We start from the raw sequence: 25,659 nt of genomic DNA on the forward strand, positions 1-25,659 counted from the left end.
TTCGTAAACATACCTTTGTATGAATGTATGCTCTTATGTGTGTGTGTGTGTGTGTGTGCGGGTGTGTGTGTATTGATACCAAGTTCTACACCCACTGATGACATTAGTGGGGGATGTCATAATATCTAGTCCATACGATGCATGATGGTTTATTGTCTTGTGGATGACTACCATGAGGTTATAAATTGCACTTTCTTATAAGGTGGATTTGGACATGTTCCTTGATTCATCTAGGTATATATATCAACCTACCTTCACTCATTACTTATGCACCCTCATATTCATTGAGTGTACATAGCTTCTACCTACCCCCACTTATGCACTTTTTAAACATGCCATCCAAACTCCTATCAATCGAAGCACATGGGTGGGAAGCCATCAACCTTCAAAGCTTGGGCATTGTTGTATTCATTGTGCATATAGCCATAGTCTATGTACTTTTTGAACATTCCATCATCGAAGCTCTTACTAATTGAAGCACATGAATGGGAAGCAAAAGTAATCCATTATAATCATACTTATGATTATGCAATAGTAAATTTAGTAATATTCTTTATCTCTTTACAAGTTGTGCCTAGTTTTGCTTATGGAAGATTCTATGTTTTGTGTTTGCATGCAAGTTTATAATTTCTTACATGGTATCATAAAGAATTAGTAGTAACCATAGTAGGATAAGGCATAAAGGTAGTAATGCAAATCAGAGTATACAAGATTGTATAAATACAATAAAAAAGTAGCATGAATTTTAAGGTAGAAAAATTTATAGTTATAATATAACAAAAGTGAAGAGAAAAATGGGCACAATGATCAATATGAATATAGATGAGCCATAACAGTCAACATATTGAATGAGCTAGATAGATCATATATAGGGTAGATTAACATATAGAATTGAAAAGAAAAGAAAAGCAAATGAATTAACTAGATAGAGCATATATAGGGTTGATTAACATATAGAATTAAGTAGTCAAGAAAAGCATTAACTAAATAGATCATATATAGGGTGGATTAACTTATATAAGAAAAGAAAAGAAAAGGAGTTGTAAGATTGAGAATATCTTTCTAACGATGCCCTCAATGTCTTTTTCTCCAACAATGCTTTTAATAAAACTTCATATGTGTACTAGCCAATGGGTTGTAAGATTAAGAATGTCTTTTTCTACAACCAAAACTTCATCTGTGTACCAGCAAATGGGTTGTAAGATTAAGAATGTCTTTTTCTGCAACAATACTTTTAATAACACTCAACAACCTCTTTCTCCATTCCATTGGCACGGGCGCATCACTAGTAATAAAAATAAATAGAGAGTCACTAGAAGGAAATGCACTAAGAATCTAACAAGATAACTAATAGCTTTATTTCTATAATGTGAGATGTAAACAATGATATGACTTGCTTATGCCTGTTGTTACCATTAACCAGCTAGTGTATATGTTAGTACAATTGTTTCATAAAACTTAAGGGTGGGCAAACCTGATAGTAGAAGTGTTGCACATTGGTGACTTTTTAGTCGTCATGAGTCAAAATATTAGGAAGCTCACAAGAGTAAAAGATTTGAGAAAGGAGGGGGGGGAGGGGCGGCGAAAATGAATAGCCCTCTCAGACATGTAAGTTCGTGTTAAGTGGGGCTGTGCATGTGCTGGCCATTGGTGGGCTAGTGACCATCACACCAGCATTGAGCATGGAGATCAAAACAAAGGCTGCATTGAGGCCACCAGGTACTTACTTATATTTGGTTTCAAGGGTCCCCATTTTAGTGCACCTCAATGATTAAAATTTTAGGCCACCAGGTACTTACTTATATTTGGTTTCAAGGTCCCCATTTTAGTGCACCTCAATGATTCATTGTTTAATAACGTCGTGAAAGGAGACCAACCCCCAATTCCTCATACGCTCGAACACACAGCGATACTAAAGTGAGTCTCGCGAGTCGCCACTGCAGTAGCTTCCCGTCAGGTAGCCCCCTCCCTTCTCTTTCGGTTTTTCTTTCATTTGGTCTGCCCAGCTCTAGGGTTTCGTTGAGCGTATCTAGGGTTTCCCCGTGCCTGCGAATACTTTTTGCTGTGTTTATCTGCTCGATTTTGTGTATGTGGCATGGAACTGCTGGCAGACCTAGGGTTTCTTGATCATCAGGATCTTTTAAACGTAGCTTAGCGAATGTTGTGATCAAGGAATTGTGCAGCACTTCTAGGGTTTCTACGAGAAGATCTAAGGCTTTCATGAATCTGGGAATGTAGCTTTACTTTGAGCTTTACATATTATCATATGTGAGTACGCCATTGTGATGTAGCACGGTCACTTTTCTGTGAGTATAGCCTTTCTCCGTATAAGGACCATGGATCTTCAGGTCACCTGTGAATGTGGTTGAACAGATGAACATCTGTAAAGCAAGAAGGGGACTACAGCATGCAACTAATAGATCTAAGGGTTTCTGTAAACTTCAACAGATTAGTGAAGCGGAGAACTCTTAGCAGATCTAATGGTCCCACCACCTGCAGCTTTGATGATTTTGTTAATTTATCAGATTATTCCGTGGGGACACTTACCTGTAGAGTATTTTCAGCTTGGCAGGTTTGGAGGGCTAGATGCATAGAGGCGCACTCAAACCTCACCTTCTAGACCTGTGCAAGCTGCTTTTATCTTTCTGTGTACTCCTGGACTTTCATACCACCACATGGAATGCACTCACCTTGCATTTTGGGTTAATGTTTCTTCTGGCCTTTGGCTGAGATGGATTTATTCATATTTAATAGATGCGTCATTTTTTGCAAAAAAGAAAAATGAAACTCCAACACACCTTGTGCTTCAAAGAGCTTTTCAAGAGCAGATCCAAGGGTTCCATTCTAATGTGAACGTGGCCTAACAGCTCAACGAAACTACTTTTCCCAAGGCTTCGAAAAGTGGGTGTCGGGTTTTTCAACAGGTCTGGTGTCAGCACGTTAGTCTACACTGCTGTAAGGCTTTTGTCACTATATTCTATGGCTCACCATTCTATAGTCACTGCAGACTAGCTAAATGCTTTGTCTGGAAATATATCTCTGAGCTCCGGTTGACCATTGGCTCTTTGCATGGCACTTAAATGTAGATTGATTGACAATGCTGCTCTTTGTTGATGTGGCAAGTAAGTGTATGAGAGAGAGTGATCTTGTGATCTCTTTTAAGGAGGCATGCGCATTGGGAGGTTTTTTTACTCGAGGGGGGATTTTTGTAGCTATTATCATGCGTTCTAGTGTTGGTAATTTTTGTGGCTATATTCATATCATGCGTTCTAGTGTTGGTAATTTCAACCCTTATATGTATAGTTTTCTCCTTGATTGCTTGTCTCTTTTTTAGCAGATCTCAACCTTTGTCTGCTTTCATGGCTTCTCATGTTGTGGGTTACCCACGAATGGGACCCAAGAGGGAGCTCAAGTTTGCATTGGAATCGTTCTGGGATGGAAAGTCTTCAGCATCTGATTTGGAGCAGGTTGCCAAAGATCTGAGAGGCTCAATATGGAAGCAGATGGCCAGTGCTGGTATTACCTACATTCCGAGCAACACATTTTCCTACTATGACCAGGTGCTAGACACCACAGCCTTAGTTGGTGCTGTCCCCCCTTGCTATGGATGGACTGGTGGTGAGATTGGCTTTGACGTGTACTTCTCCATGGCTCGTGGTAATACCAAGAATCCGGCTATGGAAATGACTAAGTGGTTTGATACCAACTAGTAAGTGTCAAATCATTCTCAGTACTATGGTGGCTTTTCTTATTGCTATACTGTTTCCCTTGAATTTCACAACAGTGAGTCTTAGGCCTAAAGTTTTCTCATTAACTTTGAAAGCCAGTTTTCTGTGTTTTTAGCTTAGCGTAACTTGAATTCGTAGTTAAGACTTATCTTGGTTTGGATTCAGGTGTGCGCACAAGTTAGTCCCAAAGAAGAGGGGTACACTTTTCTTGAATGCCTGTTGCCTTGTTGGGATTTGATATTATAAAGTTGCTTGTTTCACCTAATGTAAAAGTTAGTCTTGGAGCCAATCCTGTAGACTGTCCACTATAACCATGATGGGGCCATGTGCAAAGTCAGTCTTAGACTCTTAGTGTGTGACTTATTGTAAATGCAACTTTAACCTCTTATGTGGTTTAATTCTTTACCTTGGTTGCTCATCCAAATGAAAAAGTCAGTTTTAGGATCTGGTACTGTTTGTTGTCCAGCTTACTTTAATACACTTTTCTGACCTTTATCTACTTGGCATCTTCCACTCCAGCCATTACATTGTGCCTGAACTAGGCCCTGATACCAGTTTCACACTCTCATCCACCAAAGCAGTTCAGGAATACAAGGAAGCCAAAGAGGTTAGTGACGTCTAGATTTTGTCTGCATTGTTAGTCTGCTACAGTGAATGAATTTATGTTGGTTTTTTTCAACAGCTTGGCATAGATACCATCCCGGTACTTGTTGGTCCTGTTTCATACCTTCTTTTGGCAAAGCCAGGGAAGGGGGTAGACACAACCTTCAATTGCCTCTCCCTCCTTGATTCTATTCTCCCGGTCTACAAGTAAGCATGCTTTTGCAGTGTTTCAGCTCTATTATATTTCCTTTTAAGAATATGGTCTTGCTTTCATTTGAGGTTCTTGTTGAGCATCATGCTTCTTTGGAACAGGGAGATTATTTCTGAGTTGAAGGCAGCTGGGGCTTCATGGGTTCAGCTTGATGAGCCTACTCTTGTTCTTGACCTTGAGGCACACAAGTTGGATGCATTCAAGCATGCCTACTCCTTCTTTGGAGCTGAGCTTAGTGGAATCAAAATTCTTATTGAGACCTATTTTGCAGACCTTCCTGTTGATGCCTATAAGTAAGGGGTCTTCTGCATCAATGGTATTATATAATGTACGAGCCATGTCTTACTGTCTATGTCTGTGCCATTGTGTTGTTGGCTGACCCGTCATTGGCTTCTTGTTGTAGGACCATTATTGGCCTAGAACATGTATCTGCTATTGGAGTTGACCTTGTTAGAGGGCAGAAAACTTTGAGCCTTATCAAGGAAGTTGGTCTTCCTCATGGAAAGGTTCTGTTTGCTGGAGTTGTTGATGGTCGCAACATTTGGGCTAATGATTTGGCGGCTTCAGTTACCTTACTAGAGGAGTTGACTACATCCTTAGGGAAAGGTCTGAGTATGGAAGTGAAGTGTCCGGTCTGCTACATTTTGTGTGTTTGGCTGGAGTGTCGAAGCATCTTAATCTATGTATTGTTTCAGTCCAGTCTGACCATGTTTATTGTGGGTTGCAGACAAAGTGGTGGTTTCGACCTCCTGTTCTCTTCTCCATACAGCTGTTGATCTTCAGAATGAGCACAAGTTGGATGTGGAGCTGAGGTCCTGGCTAGCTTTTGCAGCTCAGAAGGCTGTGGAAGTTGCTGCCCTTGCTAATGTCCTTGAAGGAAAGAAAGATGGGGTAAGTTAAGAAGCTTGCGTTATGCTACATTGCATGAACAATATTGCCTAAGTTTTTTGCTAGTAATCTGATTTTTCTAATGGGTTTGTGTTTTTCTAAACAGGATTTTTTTGCAGCAAACGCAGCTGCTCAGGCCTCCAGAAGGTCTTCACCTCGAGTCCATAATGAGGCAGTGCAAAAAGCAGTAAGTTACTATATCTTATTGGCCATCAAGGTGATACCCTATGTGCCATAACCTATAATTGTTACACAGGAAGGGCTGTCTGGAATGCAGCTTTCACTGGTTCTTGCGTTGGATGGGTTTAAATACTAAGAGTCAGTTATTCTGTTTGTGCAGTCTGTTATTCTTGTGTTAAGTTTTGATTGAGTGCCTGTTCATGACTGAATTGAGGAGGTTTTATTGTGGGTTGGTGTGTTGGGGTATGAACAGGCAAGTGGTCTTCATGTGTCTGAACACAGAAGGGCCACACCTGTAGCGGTCAGGCTAGATGAGCAGCAAAAACATCTGAATCTCCCTATTTTACCAACCACTACTATAGGGTCATTTCCTCAAACATTGGAACTGCGAAGGGTTCGCCGTGAGTTCAAAGCCAAGAAGTAAGAAATTTTTATTAAGGATATTTCTAAAGACCAATTTTCAGATTTATGAGCACTTACATGCCTTTGCCAAGTGCAGAATCTCAGAGGAAAGTTACATTAAGGCCATCCAGGCTGAAATTTCCAAAGTGTGCAAGCTACAGGAAGAGCTTGATATAGATGTCCTTGTACACGGAGAGCCTGAGGTGATGGCTTTGTAGGTTAATGTTTCATTGGAGTGGGGACTTCAGTAGTTATACCTTAGAACTCATTCGCATTCATCTGTCTCAACAGCGAAATGATATGGTGGAATATTTTGGAGAACAGCTTAAGGGCTTTGCCTTCACTGAAAATGGCTGGGTGCAATCATACGGTTCGCGCTGTGTGAAACCACCTGTCATTTATGGTGATGTGAGCCGCCCAACTGCAATGACTGTGTTTTGGTCAAAATATGCCCAGAGTTTGACTGCCCGACCGATGAAAGGAATGCTTACTGGTCCGGTGACAATTCTGAACTGGTCCTTTGTCAGGAATGACCAGCCAAGGTGAGCTTCTTCTAATCAAAATCCAAGTGGGTCTTTGTCTCTTTCTTTTGTAGACCCATAGTTTGTTTTGAATGCATGGCATTCTTTCTGTTGTGTTACAGGTCAGAAACTTGCTACCAAATTGCTTTGGCTATTAAAGATGAAGTGGAGGACTTGGAGGCTGGTGGAATTCATGTATGGCATTTTACCTTCTTCATTTTAAGCTTCGCTGCTATTGTTTTCAAGTGTCTTTACAAGCTGTTGAGTGGTGTTCTTTGTGTCTTTACATCTTACGCAGCAGAGTTTTTTTTTTGTTGCTTGTGATTTTTGCCTCTTTCTACCTTCTGAAGTGTGTTCAAATTTTAAATCCTTGTTAGTTTTGCAATGCTTGCCTGCATAGGTCATTCAAATTGATGAGGCTGCACTCCGGGAGGGTCTACCATTGAGAAAATCCGAACAAGCTCATTATTTGAATTGGGCAGTGCATTCTTTCAGAATTACCAACTGTGGAGTGAAAGACACAACACAGGTAAAGGTTTTGGCTCTGTTTTTTTACATGTAGAAAAGTATCCATGTGTTATGCTCTTTTGTTCATTGTCATTGTCTTTGATTTTCATGCAGATACATACACACATGTGCTACTCCCATTTCAATGACATCATCCATTCCATCATTGACATGGATGCTGATGTCATTACAATTGAGAACTCCCGGTCTGATGAGAAGCTTCTTAGAGTGTTTAGAGATGGTGTGAAATACGGTGCCGGGATTGGTCCTGGTGTTTATGATATCCATTCTCCAAGGGTTCCTAGTACTGAAGAGATCGCTGATCGCATCCGAAAGGTATTTTGTTTGTGTGAGAAGCTTGATGTTGTTTTCGTGGATGGGAAGCTTCATGTTTACGCGTGAGAAGCTTCATGTTGTTTTCCTGCAAGTTCATTTGTGTAGACTAGAGTTGCTAAGCAGGTTCTGCAACCTTGCATTTAAGTGGGAGAATGCTGTGATTACAGATGCTGGATGTCCTTGAGTCCAAGGTTTTGTGGGTCAATCCTGATTGTGGTCTGAAGACACGCAAGTATGGGGAGGTTAAGCCAGCTCTGATAAACATGGTGGAAGCTGCTAAGAAGCTTCGTGCAGAGCTTGCCAGCACAAATTAGAACCTTTACTTTCCTGCAACTACTATCGGTGATACGGACCTTGTAACGTTTAGTAGCACACAATGGTTGCTCTTGTGCAGTACTAAGTTTTGTAAGCTGCTTAGGGATTTGTTAACTTTCACCACTTTTATTCTTGGCATACTTGAGCCTGCCTGAGGGTTTAAACTAATTTTATTAAGTATAATGTTCATGTATGCTGAGAAGAATTTTTCAATAATTGTTTTTAATTGTAATTTTCTCTTTTTGAAAAGGTTGTCTAAATTGAGTGACTAGGGTAGTTATTCACATGCAGGCTGGTATTTATTCAGGGGCCTTGTGGTTTGGACCCCTCACTAAATGTGCAACAGGTGCGCCTCCCTGCAATGACTGCTTGGAGTAGCTGATTTTATGATGTTGGGTGACTAGGCTGGTTATTCACATGCAGGCTAGTATCTATTGCGCCAACGCTCCCCAGGGGCCTTGTGGTTTGTACCCCTCACTAAATGTGCAGCAGTTGCAGCTACCTGCAATAAGTGCTGGGACTAGCTGATTTTATGGGGTAAAAATTAGCATGTTCATGTGTTTGGTTAAATACTTCTCCCACACTGGCCTGTCCCAAGATGGGGAGGGAGCAAGAATCCTTGTTAAAAAGCTTTGTTGTTGCAAGAGAAAAAAAAGAGTGGAGAGTAAGGATCCCCAGCTTTCACCCGAGACCTTCGTGAGATAGGAACTTGGGTAAGTTGTTGGCAAGAAGGTGCCAAATGGTGTGGGTGCCGGCACAAACACGAGGGGTAGCCCCCACCTGTGAAGAGAAAAGGGTAACACCCATATTTATGAGAGAGAGAGTCCTAGGCCTTTAGGAGATAGGCTCCCAAAACCCTTTTGGCCATTATGTTGGTGCCGCCCTCTGAAGGTTCATGAAGTGTGAACTTGCTGGAAAAGTTAGAATAGCAAATATATATTTGAAGTATTGTAAAAGCTTCGAGGGCAGCCCGTATAAGCCCACACCTTACATAATCATGTCACGGTGTTATGGAGTTTAACATTGGGCATTCTTGGGCTTATAAGATTGGCACGTGCAAATCAAGCAGGCAAGCCAAACATTACATTCAAAATCCATTTTTTAGGCAGCCATGAACGGGCTTATAAGATTGGCACATTGCAAATGTATTTGGTCAAATCTCCCATTCTCAAAGCCATGTATCTGTGTGTGTTAATGGGTTATAAGTGTGAACAGACATCCCAAACTCGAGTATCGGGTTCATCTAAACCCAATTGCGTGCCCCATTGAGGCCAAATGCTTTTTCAAAGTGCCAATCCTCTTGGCTTCTAGATAGTTAACAGCAATTGGAAAGCTTCCAAATAAGCTGCAAGAGTTGTGGGTAATTCTTCAAGTATTTCTTATCTACCAGGTAGTTGACAAACTTCGCCAAATAGTGCTTGTGAAGGTGTTTACTTGCAAGCTTGTGCTCCCTATATGATATATATTTTGTTTATGGTTGCAAAACCTCTTCTACCTCTTCTAAATCATCCACTTCTAGTGGATTATCAATGACAGGTTCCACATATTTTCTTTAAGGCTTACATGTAATGCATTGTGGACCTTGCAATGCTCTTGCAACTTTATATGAAAAGCCACTTCATTTATCCAAAGCATAATAGGAGGACATACTAGAAGGACCTTGTGAAAAGCTTGGGATACAGGACTCCCTTCTCTTGCGACATTATCGAATTTGGGTGTTCTTATATTTTAGAAGGACCTAATCATTCTTCTTGATATCCATTTGTCTTACATGCTTATCTTAAACCATTTTAAGCTTCTCCTATGATCGCTTTATGGTTGTTTGCACTTGTACAAAGGTAATACTTAAATCACGTACATGTCGGTTGCAAATATTTCATCCTTGATGTGAAGGATGGGTGAAAGTACCACCTTATTATGTATGATCTCAAAAGAAGATGCATGCATAGTGTTGTATGCAATTTCTGTTAATGGCAAGTAGTTTTCCATGAAGTCTTTTGGTCTGCAACATAGCATTTTAAAAGATCCAATAGAGTTGAATTTGCAACTTCACTCTGGACATCTGCTTAAGGATTTGTGCCTATATTGCAAACAATGCTTACCAAAAGAGGCTAGTAGCTTGGGGATATGTTTCTTCCACAATGGATTTAGAAACGTTCTGATATTTGAGCACTTGTGACAAAAAAAATACAAACTACATGGCTTACTTCGATTTCAATCATTCCCAAGTATATGCGTTTGTACAATTGATTGGAGGTGCCACATTGTTACATATGTATAAATGAGGCTTAAGGCTTCTAGCTTTCACCTTGTGAGCTCAATGAGTGAAGGTAGAAGACTACTTGCCCATCCACAATGAAAACTTTCATGCCACCACCACTCGCTTAAATGGTACATTTGTTTGAGCTTCGACTTTCTTCCACTTAGCACGAGGGTGTTGTGGGATTGACTTGCTCTCTTTGAGACCTTTGGGTTACTTGGTTGTGCCACGAAAGTGTATATGTGAATCTCTTGGGGGACTTGGTAGTGCAGGTGTTTATCTTTAATGATAATAGAGATGAGTTGGGCCACCATACACAAGTGTGGTGTTGCCACTTGTTGCTTGGTGTCCATGGACTGTCTTTCGAGTGGTGTTGGCTCATGGATTGAGGTGGTAGAGCCAATGCCTCCATGATTAAGCTTTGAGGGTAGCGTCAGAGGCATCACCACTCCATCCTTGGTTTGATGATGTGGAAGTAGAGGCTTGTGGTGCACGTTCTTTGACCTCAAAATCCAAATGTAGGGGTTCCCTTCAGCTTCTAGCAGCTTTTGTTAGGATCCACAGTGGGGTGTTGGTGAGTATTGGAAGGGAACTGAGGTTTGGGATTTCTCTTTGGCTTAGGAGACTACAACATGGTGAGGTTTTTGGGACCTAGATGGAAGGGTTTGCCTTGTAGAAGCCTTGAGCTTCTAACATCTTGATGGGGATTCTTACACGAAGATCTGGCAGGACGGGTAAAAGTCTTTTACTTGAGGCCCTTGCTTAGCATATTTTTGTTCATTGGTAGGCTTATGGCACTTTTGGTAGGTATCCACTCCTTGGTGACCTCCTTGAAGGGTTATTAAGGTTGACATGTGGGAGGTGCTCTTCATCTCTATCGATGAGGTTTTGGATCACCATAATGGTTTGATAGGTTGGCCGATGTATCGTCGAGGTGAGAGGAGTGCTGAGTTTTAGGGTTTACTTCAGGTGATGGCATGCATTAGAAGATGAGGCTTAGGAGCGCTTGAAGCGTTCCGATGTTGTCGTTGTATGGTAAACATTAAATGGGAAAGATCGAGTGTAGTGGTACTTCTTCACCAACTGATGAATACATGGACTACACAATCAGCAGTTGAAATCCATCCCTTGATGTTCTCTTTCATTATACTTGCACAAGGGTCACAAAAGTTGCAAGAAATAGCTTTACATTCAATGGAAAACTCTGCTTCAAAACAACCAAACAATTATGCATTGGGATTTGTTTACATTGTGTTAAGGGTAGTTGTAGATGATGTGAAGGGTGGGTGGCCTAATGAGGTCCACATCTCCCAAGACATAACATTGTGGCTAGCCCTGATGTCAACCAAGGTATGCCACGCAACTAGGTGGTCTTTGTGGGGAACTCTCGCTCAAGGCGAATAGGTTCCACTGTTATTTTTGTTGTTTCAGCAGCCACATCATAAGGTCAGCTGTATGTACATACATTTGTACACTTGGTAGCCTACAACCTTTTTAGATCCTTTTTTGTTGAGAGATCACCTTGAGTTGTACCCTGCGTATCAGCCTCTATTACAACCCATTTCAGTCTAGGAACAGATTCATTGTAGCTTACCTTCGTGAGCTACAACTGTCTTGGGGGATCTTTTTGATGGACGAGCTCAAGCACCAATTCAAGAGCTCCACACCCTAGTGGGTAGCGATTTTCGTCACCGTCCTGCAAGCGTTGTCATACCAATGCATTGGACTACGCGTTTGTTTAAGTCAAGAGCTTACCTTAGCCTTGCCAAAGCATGTGTCATTGGGCCTTGCCTCTGTGTCGCAAATGCAACCTCCCATTTCGGGTGCACTAGCTTATCTGTCTCGGCATCTTCACTCCGTTGTCACAACGGAATGCTTCTTGCCAAAAGGGTGAAGGGAGAGCTCTCAATGCCTAGATGGAGGCAAGAAGAGATTGTCTTTCATGATGGTTCTCTCTTACAAAAGTCGAGAAAAGAAGAAGCTAATAGAAGAGAAAAACCTACAATCACACCTATAGAAGAAGCTAATAGAAGAGGGAAACCTACAAGTGACTAGTATTTACACGAGGCCGGCCAAACTTAAAAATGGCCATGCCTCTATTACTAATCTTAAGTAACTATGTACACTAAGTATGTAGACGTTCCCTATTTGACATTAAGCGTAGGGGGTAAGGTCACTTTATATGTTCTAACATCATTCTACAAGAGGCAGGTGCCTATTCGCAAAGGTAAGATGGCAAAGTACCTTACATAGGTCGAGCAAGCGAAAAGGACTAGGGTTGGAGCTTCATTGGCCTTGCCAATCTCAAGGTTAGGTGGGGATATAGTTAAGTTCTCATCCCTAGACCACAAGATAAACATGTAAAGCCCAATTTTGCAATACTGATTCAAAAACTATATTAACCTACCTCTTGCAAGTAGTTAACATACCCCTCTTCCTAATGGTAAATCGTGTTCTCGCATCACCACCCAAGATGGTGGTGAAGCTGTTGTCAAGAAGTGGATGGTGTGGATGGTCCAAGATACACCATGGAGTTGGCATCCAAGGTTAAGTGGCTATAGTTCAAGACCCGATCCATAGCCAGATGTAGGGCAAAGTGATGGGAAGCTTAGCCTTGATGGGAGGTAGCATGTCGAGGTGGCATGGAAAGTGATAGGCAATGTAGAAGTCTTGTATGCCATACCTCTGTTGGTTGTGGAAGTTGTGTGGACCCTTCAATAGGAGGTAATTTATAGAAACGGTCTCTGTACCTTGTGATTGGTGGAATGAGTACCAGGACCCCATGGAATGATTAGTATGGGTAGATGGAGGTTCAGGGCATCTTGGCATGACAAGGTGTTATGTCCATATGGGGGTTTTGCTTGACGAATACACTAGCCAAGGCAAGATTTTGTTGGTGTTGAATTAGAGTTGAAGTAGAGGATATAGGCATGGAAGCTCATGGGAGGTACCTGCAAGGTCAAGGGTTCTATGAGCGATGGGTCATACCATGGGCCAGGCTTGTGCCTGCCCCATGGTCTCCCCATCTAGAGATGTACATGGAGGGTAGGTGACGTGGATGGGCAATGGATGAAAGGTATGTCTATGGGTGCACTTGTCCAACACAACTAATTTAAAAAAAAACTCTTTTGGATGCTTTCTTTGACATTTACTTGACAGCCCTTGTCTTGGGTAATCAAGGTTATAACTTTGTTTGGGGCATGGCATTGGACTTTGCGCAAAGCTATGCTCATAGCTATAATGGAGTTGGGTGGCCATTGTGGCTAGAGAGAGTTGGTGTTGTCGAGAACTGGGGATAGAGGCAGGGTGCATTGTGAATGGGTGGTATGGTCGAAGATGAGGCCATGAAAGGTTCTTGTTGATTTAGAGAAGGTTCATGGTCATATCATGGGCTAGGCTTGCATCCGCCATGGTCCCCCCATCTAGAAATATACTTGGACAGTTGTCGGTGATGAGGCTCCACACAGGTTTGTGAAAAGACAATGCTTATATGTCTATTACATGCAAAGCAAGTGTATACAAGTGGTGTGCATGGGCATTGGGGGCAAAAGTTGGGCCCATGTAGAAGCTTCATTTGGTGAAAACTCCAACACAATGCTTTCTTTGACACTTATTTGTCTGCTTTCTTCGACTCTTATACGCATGGAAATTGGTAGTTGATGTGTAACAAGGCGGGCTGATAAGGCAGGTGGGAATGAGATTGTGTTGTCCATGAGAATGGAAGAATTTAGGATGCCAATTTGGTAGGTAAGTACATGGGTCACCCCACAAACTATGGGTAGCTTGTTGGACATGGCCTAAGGGATCCAAGTGCTTCTTTTGGGTGCTTCTTGAGCCTCTTTTTGAAATGTTGGTGGCTATTTAGTCCACTTGCTTGAAGCATGGTGATGTCCTTGTATCCACTAACACTTCCTTTTCTTCTCTCTTACACTCTCTAACTAACTCCCCACTTGCTTGAAGCATGGCGATGTCCTTGTATCCACTAACACTTCCTTTTCTTCTCTCTTACACTTCCTTTTCTTCTCTCTTACACTCTCTAACTAACTCCCCATTAACAATTTCTAAATCTTCCACTTCACTCTCACTATTTTCAACTACACTTTCTATCATCAGACATTCAGTAGTCCATTCTTTCGATGTGGATAACCAATCAATGATATCACTATCCGAATCATTCCCTGACAAGTAATACACTTTATGTTCACCTAATTCCTTTTGTTTTTTTATAATTTTGATGGTGAACCATATTAACTTTCATTTTATCTTCCTAATAAATAAGGAGATACATTACGTTGTAGTGCCCTAATCAACCATGAATATGGTTGTTCACCTTCACACAGATCCTATCCTCACTTGTTGTGCTCGTTATCTCTTCTTTAGAGACACCCCCACCATAATCTGTGGAATCCTCCTTTATGATTCCCTTACGCCACTACTTAGACATCAGTCTTATTTTAGCTCGGTCATCTTGAAGAGGACCAATTGTGATCAACCCCTTATGCCAACTTTGGTCACAATGAGCTTCTGGAAGCCATGGTCATCCCAATAAAATAGGATATGATGTGGCATAACAAATAGGTCACACTACTAAAAAACTAATTCTGAATTCCAACCGTGTAATAATGGTATTTATAGTCTCTAAAGCCCCTTCATCAGCCAACCACAAAACTAAGTTAGTGGGCTCTAAATTCTTTAATCCTAAATCTTCCATAGTTTTCTCTATCATTAGATTGACGGCCACTCCACCATCTAATTGTGCTCCAAGAATCATTGATATATTACCTATGTTCACATCTATCACAAGGGCTCTTGGGTCTAGGAAAAGATCCACTATACGTACATCTTTTGCCTTGGTTCAATCTATTAATTACCACTGCATCTTTTGCCTCCCTTGGCTTAGGGTTTAATCTATTAATTACCACTTTAACTCTACGTGCTCTTCTCCTTACCAATTTTTGGTAGAGTTGTCTTCTACAGCTAGGAGCAACCTCTAGTAGTTGTCTCTTAAGTTTATGGACAAAGGAATATTCTCTAATTCAGTCCAAGATCAAACATTCTATTCTCAATGGATCTATTAGCTTCCTCTCTATCTTCCTTTTTTCTTAAACTAATCGTTCAGGAAATGATGCCACTCCCAACTGAATTTGTGGGTTTCGCAAGGGGATATGTAAGATTGGATGATTTGAAGATTGTCCTTGGGATTCCGACTCTATTGGCTCAATGTCATGGCCTACATTTTCTCCCACACTTATTTTTTGAGGCTTAAGTGTCATTTTCTCGACTATTTGAGATGAGTCCTCTATTCCGATCAAGAGAGGGTGTTGAGAATAGGTTGATCTACATCCATTACTTAGTGTGTACCCATGGGTTAGATACATTTATGCTTAGAGTACAAGAGGAACATGCACACTCTAGAGCACACTCTCACTCTCTCTCACTCACAAGACAAAGCAAGAGCTCTCATAGCACAAAGGGGGATTGTGTTCTTTCATTATAAGAAATTACCTTTTATACACGTGTCCCTTATTCACACTTGGGCACCCAAAACTTACTAACTAAGGCCTTGGGTGGCCAGTATCTCAAAATGTACAACTTTTATAGTGCCTTTACATAACACTTATCAATTTCCTCAATTAGAGGAGCATCTTGGTAAATCTAAAATGGGATTAACATCCCCCCCTACTTGATGTAGGTTTTGTCCTTAGAACCTTTTACCTAGGTTGAAAGACCTAGTTTGCTGAACTCGTGTCGGTAGAAGTTTCGATGGGATTGAAGCTTTTTAAGGGTTCTTCGGAATGTTGAGTGGGACGTCCAAAACCCAATATCTACAATGTCTTCGAACGTGACATGCATGTAACCCGGAAGACACTTGAGGAGGCGATGCTAATAAAATATCATGCCTCTTTCAGTTGGGGCCTCTATTCAACTTACCAATGCTTTGAGCTCGTGTCCCTTAATGTCTCCAAGCTCACTTGAGAAGCTCCAATCCTCCAAGCTCCACCTCCATACTGTCACCGTAGAGTCTCTCACACCACCACACAAGGCAATCACTCTCTCTCCCTCCTCCATACAAGCATACAACATACAAGTATAGAGAAGGCACATGTGCTAGAATGCTCTCTTTGAAGACAAAAGCAAGAACTCTCATAGCACAAAAAGGGGGATTGTGTCCATTCATTATTATGAGAAAATGCCTTATATACAATTGGCCCTTATTCACACTTGGGCACCCAAAACTTACTTAACTAAGGCATTGGGTGGCCAATATCTCATAATGTACAACTTTTATAGTGCCTTTGCATGACACTTATCAATGTCCTCAAATGGAGGAGCATATTTGTTAATACAAAATGGGATTAACAACTTTGCCGATCTGCTGGAGATCCGAATTGTAACATTCATGATCAGCTCTTGTTTCTGCACAGATGGCACAAACAATACCCAGTACATACAAGGGGAGGCTATACATCAATTGAAAAACAGATGATACTAACCCCCGAGTAGCGAATTTCGGCATACAGTCGGATTGGCGGTGCAAGGAGTATTTGACGGTCCCAGAATACAGTTTTCAGTACCAGTGCTCCCACCAACACAACGAGTAGATCCATTATTCATTCCAATCAAAAGACAGCTCACTTCACTCCAATTCCATGAAGAAAAGCAGCGAGACTCTCATGTCTGTTATTACAACTTCCCTCACTTCTCGCCATCCACATTCCAGGATATCACAAGTCAAGGACAGCAGTTGCTCACATGGATTTGAGCATGGCGCAGAATTCCAGATCTAGATATAGTAGCTACTGTAAGGTTCATGAAGTTGATCATAGTTCTTATATCGATCTACCAAAAGAAAGATATGATGGATTTGAGGCAGAGCAGCTTTGCTTTAACAGCCCTATGACAGTTGTGTTCTATTACCCTTTCCAAAGGTGAATGCATTGAGTTCCTTCTTGGAGGTGTGGTAACGCGTAACATTTTTGGCACCATTGTTGCTGGGGAAACACCTTTGTTTCTTCCATCCTCTTTGAGTTTCTGCTCTCCCATTACATAAGTTTCATCATTGCCTTTGCATTCTGGTAGTGCATTGTGTATGAAATAATGGATAAGATTTGAGTGGAAGTGAAAAGTTGTAAGAAATTGGTTGTTTTTGTTGTGTGGTTGCATTGTGGAGTGGCCTTGGAGGAAAGCTCCACTATTTTTTCCTTTCAATTTTGATGTTTACTAGAATCGTGAATGTGAACAAGCAGGGTGATATTTTATTTTCTTTCCTTGAAAAAATCTACAAAAATCGTAAAAATAAGGAGCCATTGGTTGTGTCTTACATTCTTTATGTGTGGAACAATCATTTTGGAAGCATCTAGATAGGTATTTTGCACCCAAACTCATATTTGTTGACACGAGAATTCTCCACGTGAAACTGCAGGAGACCAGTTCACGACGTGAACTACTTCCTGCAATCTCACAGCATGAAACGCTCTCAAAATTATCGCAATTAGCGTCGCAATTCACGGGATTACCTTGCTAAAAATAGGTCACCTTATTTTGACACCTCTGACACCACGGGTTTGACAAAATTGTAATCTGTGAACTAGCAGAAAATGCTTCACGACGTGAAACATTAAACACTTCACGACGTGAACGATGTATATTTCATGGCGTGAATTGTTTCACTGTATCTCACGACGTGAACCAATTTCCTCTCACCTCACGACGTGAACTAGATAGGAACTCATGATGTGAACTATTTACACTTCACAACGTGAACTATTTCTGCAGTTTCACGCCTAAACCAGATCTAGCTCTCACGAACCTGGTATTGTTAGATTAAGGTTAAGGAAGTGCTTGAGACGAGTAAAAATTATAACAAGGTAACATGGATTTCTGAATCCGAAGCAAAAAATTTGAGCACATGAAAGTTTAAAAAATTGTTCACGACATAAACGATTCTTTGAATTTTCATGCCGTGAACTATTCTTTTGAATTCTCACGGCCTCAGAAAACAAATCGACAGTATCTTACTAGAAATTAGTAAGGGTAGCAAATTAGCTTATCAAATCATTTTCACATGCACTTGAGGTCTGGAAAGCTCATCGGAGACGACCTCACTCTCCGACGATAGTACATCAAAAAATCACCCAAGATCTTCCTATCAAAAGAGTGTTGGTTTAGGCGACTCAGTGAGCATTCAATTGAGTGTCTTAAGGAATATAACCACCGTCGAGACTAGTAGTGAAGAATCCATGGAAGAAGGGCTATGATACTCTGGGTTTGGGGAGGAGGAGAAACCACCTTCCCCTACCAGATCTAGTGGTATCATTGATATAGCTCGGGGATTTTTCGGTCTCCAAACCAGCAACGATGAAGAGGCGCAATCTGCGGGCACGGATCCATCAACCAGCATTGGACTTGGTCCAAGGCAAGAATTACCAATCGAACCTTCAAATTCTAGGCTATCAAACACTGACACCCCTCGAATGAGAAGAGACATGGAAAGCGCAGCCAAGACAGGTCAAGTATTCTTCCCAACCTCAGAGGAAGTAGAATTAGATCTGAAAAGGATTGAAGTAGAATGTCAACTCTACAAGAACTGAAGTTAAGGAAACAAGAGATCAATACTCGAAGGGCTAGGGCCGTGAACAAAAGGAGATTGGAAGTGTGAACCTATTTTAATCACGTGGAAAATAGCTGGAAATAATCATGGGCAGGAGTGAGGGAGAAATTCCAAACTTAGAGCCCATTAATGAAGAGCCAAGAGCGGAGGAAGGTGTAACCCTACATGAAGGGGATAATCTACCAAGGGAAACGGGTGAATTGGAAGACCGCCTTCACCAAGACATGAGCTCTTAATTATACAAAGGCGTATGGATGCGACTAATGATGACCCAATCCAGAATGAAGTGGCCGGACTGTCCTATAGACCAGAAATGCCTAGAAGAGCCAATGCTAGAAGAGGACAAGGTCTAGGTAGGGGGGTTGAGTGTTGGAATTAGGGTTACAGGAAAGCACACAAAGCTTGGAGAAGAAGAAGCAAGAATGCACACAACACAAAGTGTATTAGATTGTGTCAATGTACAAAAGATAAGTTAGCCCTAGAAGGATGGGCGTATATACAAGCCAGGGAAAAAAACCTCCTAAAGAGGGAAAAAGTGCCCCGGCGGTCCTAAGTGTGTCCACACACATCACTGCCTATATATGGCAACAAATCCCCCCTGGGAGTGATGGTATGAACGAGAGCTGGCACTCATGTATAGGGGAGTGCCATGCCCGAAGTAGATCAGTCCACAAAGGGGAGCAAGCCCAAAGCTTTGCGGAAAGCTTCGAACTTCTCATTAGGAAGTGCCTTTGTGAAAAGATCGGCAAGGTTGTCTTGTGTTGGCACATAGGCCAAGCTAATCTCTCCTCCTGAGAGTCTCTCCCTGACATAGTGATAATGCACCTCAATGTGCTTTGTGCGAGCATGAAAAACTGGGTTTCTCGCAACTGCCAATGCGCTCTGACTGTCAGTGAAGATAGAGGTGGCAGACTCCTGTCCAACACCCAAGTCAGCCATAAGCCGTCTGAGCCACACACACTCAACCGTAGCTGTGAAAGCTGCCCTGTACTTAGCTTCGCAACTAGAAGTGGCCACAGTAGGTTGCTTCTTGCTCAACCAAGATATGCATGAGCTACCGAGCATGAAACAAAAACCACTTGTGGACACACTTGTGTCATAGCAACCAGCCCAATCTGAGTCCGAAAAAGCATGTAAATCTGGCGGCAACGATCCCCCCTTGGGATAAAACAACCCAAGATGTATGGTGCCACTCAAGTAGCGAAAGATGCGTTTAACTGCCTTCCAATGCTTAGACCCTGGGCTATGTATAAACTTGCTCACCTGCAAGACTGCAAACTGAATGTCCGACCTCGTAATGCATACATAAATGAGGCAACCAACAGCTGTCTGATAGAGTGTGACATCAAAGTGATCTCCAGCATCATGAAGACTCAACTTCAATCCTGTCTCCATTGGAGTAGCAATAGGCTTGCAGTCTTCAAGGCCAAATCTCCGCAACAATGTCTCAATATACTTTGTCTCACACAAAGCAATACCTCCATCACACTGTTTAAATTGTATCCCCAAATAATGATGCAAATGCCCCAAATCTGACATCTCAAAAGAGGCATTCAAATCAGCCTTAAAATCAGCAATATGACTCTCATTTGGTCTTGTGAGCAGCATGTCATCGACATAGAGAGCAATGATTAGATGTACATTATCCACACATTTAACATATAAAGTGCTTTCTGTTGGACTATTCTGAAAATCCTGTGCAGTCAAATATGCATATATCTTTTCATATCAAGCTCGTGGAGCTTGCTTTAACCCATATAAAGCCTTTTTCAACCTGCACACTTTGTTTTCCTGCCCTTTTTGAACGAAACCATGAGGCTGCGATACATACACCTCCTCATGCAAATCTCCATTCAAGAACGCAGTCTTTATGTCCAGCTGATGTACATTCCAACCATTATGAGCTACCAATGCACAAATGCTACGAATGGTAGTCATACGACAAGTGGGAGCAAAGGTCTCATCAAAATCAATGCCCTTTTCTTGAGCATAACCCTTTGCAACAAGTCTAGCTTTATAGCGATCAACACTGCCATCTGGCTTTCGTTTCAACTTAAAAACCCTCTTACATCCAATGGCCTTTTTACCAATAGGCAAATCACACAAAGACCATGTACCATTCTTCATTATAGCATCATATTCACTTTGCATTGCAGCCAACCAATTTTCTGAATTTTGTGCCTCATCAAATGAAAGAGGTTCTTCCTCTTCACACATACTAGACACAGCCAAAGCATAACAATCTGATGTATAAGAGGCATGCTGAAAACCTGAACAAGTATGACTAGTCATAGGTGCATCAATCTTACTATCACGCAAGGTTTGCGCCAGCCATTTAGGCATACCTCTAGCCTGCTCATTTTCAGCCCTATCCTCATGAATTACATCCTGTAAATCTGCATCAGAAATAGGCTGATCTATGATATCATTTGAAATCTGCATAGGCTGAATATTTGCCTCATTAGGACTTACATTTGAATTCCCACCTGTAAATAGAGGCAACAACGTATCAAATACATCCCGTGAGCTCACGCTTGTCTCTTTGGTACATGATAACAAAGGCTGCACAGCATCTTCCACAAAAACAACATCTCGACTAATCAAGATACGCTTTAACTATGGATGATACAATCTGTAACCCTTGCTTTCAGCACTGTAACCAACAAAAATGCATTTGACAGCCTTATCATCCAATTTTCTGCGTTGTTGCACAGGCACTAAAGCATAGGCCAAGCAACCAAAGACACGCAAGTGACCAATAGAAGGCTTCCTGCCATGCCAAGCTTCGTATGGAGTAATAGACTGCAAGGCCTCTGTTGAGTACATATGCAGCACACATGACAGCCTCAAGCCAAAACGCATGTGGCAAAGCTTGGCTCTTGACCATACATCGTGCCATCTCCATAAGTGACCTATTCTTCCTCTCAGCAACACCATTTTGCTGAGGGGTATACGGCACTGTACATTGGTGTTTTATCCCACGACTAGCCAAAAATGCATCAAACTCTTTAGACATGTACTCCCCCCCTCGATCAGAACGGAGGGTGCCCACAGTACAATTGGATACATTTTCAACCATAAGCATAAACTGTTTGAAGCACAAAAACACTTCGGACTTTGCCTTCAGTGGATATACCCATGCATGCCTTGAGTAATCATCAATGAAAGTCACGAAGTACAAGTGTTTACCAAATGACGGAGTTTGCATAGGCCCACATACATCACTATGTACAAGTTGCAATTTGCGAGTGGCCCGCACAGAACCATCCTTTGGAAACGCAGAACGCTGCATTTTGCCCAAAATACAGCCTTCATAAACATGTTTCAATGGTGCCTCAAGAGGGGACAATGAAGCAACCATATCAAATTTCTGCAAACGCAGCAAACTAGCAAAGTTCAGATGACCAAAACGAGCATGCCATAGAGTGGAAGGGGCTGCCTTACCACTTCTTCTCTGCTGTTGGGTAGCAATATATGCTTGATCAACTGCACGCTGCCTGGCCCTGTTTTGCCTGGACTGCGCTTCTTGCAAGAGCTTGTTGACTAAAGTATCATACTTGATAGCATCAGGTCTGTCCTCATTAAGAAGTCTCCACGTGGAAGCAAAAGTCTGATATGTCTCAGGTAAAGCATCAAGAACAGTCTGCACAAGAGAATGATCAGGAATAATCTCACCTGCAGAAATCAACTGTTCTTTGAGATCTTTAATCTCAGCAAGAAAAACATTCATGTCATCATCTTCCTGCATAATCTTCAATTCTAGCTCTTTACGCAGGTAAGCGATTTTTGCCTCGTTACGACCTGTATACAAACCAGCTAGAATATCCCAAGCCTGTTTTGCTGTTTTAGCTGAACGAATATGTGGGGTGATATTACGTTTGACAGAAAGTGCAATCAAGGCATGAGCCTGTGCATCTTTACCATCAACGAGCTTGTTCAGCAGTGGGTAAAACAACAACAATAGTAGAGCTGCTAGAACCTGCAACATCCTCAACAGATCCTACATCCACAGAACCTGGACGTACATCCGTACCCTGCACAATGTTCCACACTCCTTTTGCAACCAAAACATGCTGCATCATGTATGCCCAAAGTGGGTAGTTACTGTCTCCATCCAGTTTGTCTTCAGCAGACAACATGCGAAATACATCATTGTTGTTATCAGCCATGGCCACTGACTGAAACTGATGCAAAAGCTACCTGTAATGAAGCAAAGACTGAACAGAAGACAACTTGTGCTATGTAGCACGATCCACAATAGAACACGTATGCCTGTTTTGCAGAAAACTGCACTGTCGAAATTTCTGCAGAAAATGACGAAAACACCTGTGGGGGCAGAACTTGAAATGCAAAAACGGAGCCCGAAACGACCTCAGATGCAAACGCTCGTGAAAACTCACCTCAATCGGAGAACGTGAGTCAGAGGGTGCTGGCGGCGTAGCCCTGGGAGCCGATGCTTGCTCTGATACCAATTGTTGGAATTAGGGTTGCAGGAAAGCACACAAAGCTTGGAGAAGAAGAAGCAAGAATGCACACAACACAAAGTGTATTAGATTGTGTCCTGTACAAAAGATAAGTTAGCCCTAGAAGGATGGGCGTATATACAAGCCGGGGGAAAAAACCTCCTAAAGAGGGAAAAAGTGCCCCGGCGGTCCTAAGTGTGTTCACACACATCACTGCCTATATATATATGGCAACATTGAGTAGCTCCTCAAAGACCAAGGGCGGATCCAACTATAGATCTAAATGCGGCCACAAGGATGGATTTGTTGAATATGGCTACAAAAATGGGCCGAGGAATGGTTAAGAAACTAGGCACTACTCTAGAATCCAGACCATCCCAAATGAAGCCACACATCATTTCAAAGCTCATACAAAAATTCTTTGGGGATGGGGATCCGATTCATGTAGAGATCTTTGAGTCCACATGCAAAACTTGTGGGCCAGTAAGTGATGTAACCATGATTCATGCCTTCTCACTGACCCTAGAAGGAAAAGCTCATCAATGGTTCCAAACCCTCAAGCCAGAAGATAATATTAATTTCACGCGGCTCAAAAATGTGTCTGTGCCAAGCTTTGCCCCAGAAGTGTGGCGACAGCAGATGGAGTCCTATGGCACAGCTGCACAACATCAAACAAAAAGAAATGGAGTTAATGCGAGACTATGTGTCTCGACTAAAGCACTTGAATTCAAGGTGCACTTGAATTCAAGGTGCAAACTATGGGAGAGGCTAACTGATGATCAGTTGTTGCCTTGCTCTTCCAGAGAGGAGTTTGAGACCACAAGATGCATGATTATCTAGTATTAGCCCGATCGGCTACTCTGGATGCATGTTGTAAGCTGGCAATTGAATATGAAGACAATATGAAATTGCTACAACCAAAAGATGTTAAAATATCTTCAGCAACAATGACTTTGCGAGTTTCGAGTCACCAAGAGATTGGAACTCGGATCAAGCAAGTTGGAAACATGATTGCACAACATTAAACAAAAAGAAATGGAGTCAATGCTGCGTGACTATGTGTCTTGGCTAAAGCACTTGAATTCAAGGTGCAAACTACGGGAGAGGCTAACTAATGATCAGTTATTGCCTTGCTTCCAGAGAGGAGTCCCAGACCACAAGATGCATGATTATCTAGTATTAGCCCAACCGGCTACTCTGGTGGATGCATGTTGTAAGCTGCAAATTGAATATGAAGACAATATGAAATTGCCACAACCAAAAGATGTCAAAATATCTTCAGAGAGCAACAACGACTTCGCGAGTTTTGAGTCACCAAACAAGAGATTGGAACTCGGAGCAAGCAAGTTGGGAACATGACTGTGGGGATGAACTCAGTAATTCCATACTGGAAAAATTGAAGGTGAAGGATGGAAGAGAAACATCTAGGCATGGGCATACCCATCTTTACCCTCGTAGAGATTTGCTGTGGTGTTCTATGTGCAGATTGAATCACACTACCACTCAATGCCCACAGTTAAGAGCAAGGCCATTACTCTAATGTGCGCACTATGTAAAATTAGGGAATCATTATACCTCCATGTGTAGATATCCAAGGTTCCAAAGTGTAGCACAGCTGTCGGCATGTAGAACCCCACTGGCCTTATCAACACCAACCCGTGCAAATCACTGCCAGCTGCATGACAGCAAACCCTTCCTATTTACCTAGGGGGATGTTTCGGGTATAGGACACTTCACCTCTACCACCACCTGTTCTACCACCACAGGCTAAAATCAACCAAGTATTGATTGAAGAGCTATTAGAGGATATGGATATGGTGTGTGAAGTAGAAATTAGGGGTGAGTACTATGAGGAAGCTGCAGAGATTGCACCAAAATTTTATGTCTTACAGAATAACGCACCAGTACCTGTGTTTCAAACCATGGTACAGTGGAAGGGTAGGGACATAAACGCAAATATAATGAGAGAACCACTACAATGTTTTGGTTGTGTGGTGGACCGCATCCATTGGAAAAGGCTTTGGAAGGATGTACATGCTTATGTGTCTAAGTGTTTACCATAACAAATGAGCAAGGAACCCTAGCATAAAAAAGAATGGTTTTCTTCAACTCTTGCCCATTCCAAAGGGAAGATGGATGCATATTACAAATATCAGTCTTCAACTCTTACCCATTCCAAAGGGAAAATGGATGCATATTACAAATATCAGTCTTCCTATCACCAAGAAAGGATGGGGTAGTGTTTATGTGATGGTGGATAGGTTGACAAAGGCATCCCACTTTATGCGAACAAAAGTGAGATGTTCAACATCACAAGTGGTGCATCAATTCATGGGGAATGTGTTAAGATTACATGGGAGGCCACAACAAATAGTGAGCAATAGAGATGCAAAGTTTATTTGTGAGAATGGGTACAAATTTGACATCGAGCACTGCCTATCATCCCGAGACAAATTGCCATACCAAGAGGGTGAGAAAATGGTTGGAGACTTATTTGAGGCACTATTTTAATACCCAACATGTTTGGGACAAGTGGTTGCATATGGCAAAGTTTACAACTAATAGTACCTATCACTCTAGCATTGGGATTTTGAGGCCATGTATGGATACAGAGTGAATTTTCCAATGGTGATT

At 41.9% G+C, this 25,659-nt stretch overlaps 1 protein-coding gene across 5 annotated transcripts; it reads left to right on the forward strand.

The window, feature by feature from the left end:
* The first annotated feature begins 1,600 nt into the window (after positions 1-1,600).
* Positions 1,601-7,940, forward strand: LOC147629619 (5-methyltetrahydropteroyltriglutamate--homocysteine methyltransferase 1-like). Of its 5 annotated transcripts, none has more exons than XM_086811114.1 (16): positions 1,895-1,957; positions 2,755-2,955; positions 3,338-3,709; positions 4,248-4,335; positions 4,411-4,538; positions 4,644-4,835; positions 4,946-5,148; positions 5,270-5,433; positions 5,537-5,617; positions 5,864-6,030; positions 6,110-6,215; positions 6,304-6,554; positions 6,656-6,728; positions 6,934-7,062; positions 7,155-7,376; positions 7,544-7,940. In XM_086811114.1, the coding sequence occupies exons 3-16, from the start codon at positions 3,360-3,362 to the stop codon at positions 7,688-7,690; spliced, it is 2,301 nt and encodes a 766-aa protein (XP_086667240.1). In that variant the 5' UTR covers positions 1,895-1,957; positions 2,755-2,955; positions 3,338-3,359; the 3' UTR covers positions 7,691-7,940. The 5 variants fall into 5 exon arrangements, with proteins under 5 accessions (XP_086667236.1, XP_086667240.1, XP_086667239.1 ...); XM_086811113.1 differs by having other exon boundaries at positions 2,778-2,955; XM_086811111.1 differs by lacking the exon at positions 1,895-1,957 and adding an exon at positions 3,008-3,122 and having other exon boundaries at positions 2,180-2,924.
* The last annotated feature ends 17,719 nt before the right edge of the window (positions 7,941-25,659 follow it).

This window comes from Cibotium barometz, chromosome 17, assembly GCF_041138505.1.
Source record: "Cibotium barometz isolate CiBa-2024 chromosome 17, ASM4113850v1, whole genome shotgun sequence".
Classification (NCBI taxonomy): Eukaryota; Viridiplantae; Streptophyta; class Polypodiopsida; order Cyatheales; family Cibotiaceae; genus Cibotium; species Cibotium barometz.

What these genes read in the sequence shown, in the direction of transcription:
- LOC147629619 (XM_086811110.1), top strand. Translation starts at nt 3,360, where the DNA reads ATGGCTTCTCATGTTGTGGGTTACCCACGAATGGGACCCAAGAGGGAG. An exon ending in GACTACATCCTTAGGGAAAG is followed by an intron (nt 5,149 to 5,269) that starts GTCTGAGTATGG and finishes TGTGGGTTGCAG; the next exon opens with ACAAAGTGGTGGTTTCGACC. An exon ending in TTGTACACGGAGAGCCTGAG is followed by an intron (nt 6,216 to 6,303) that starts GTGATGGCTTTG and finishes CTGTCTCAACAG; the next exon opens with CGAAATGATATGGTGGAATA.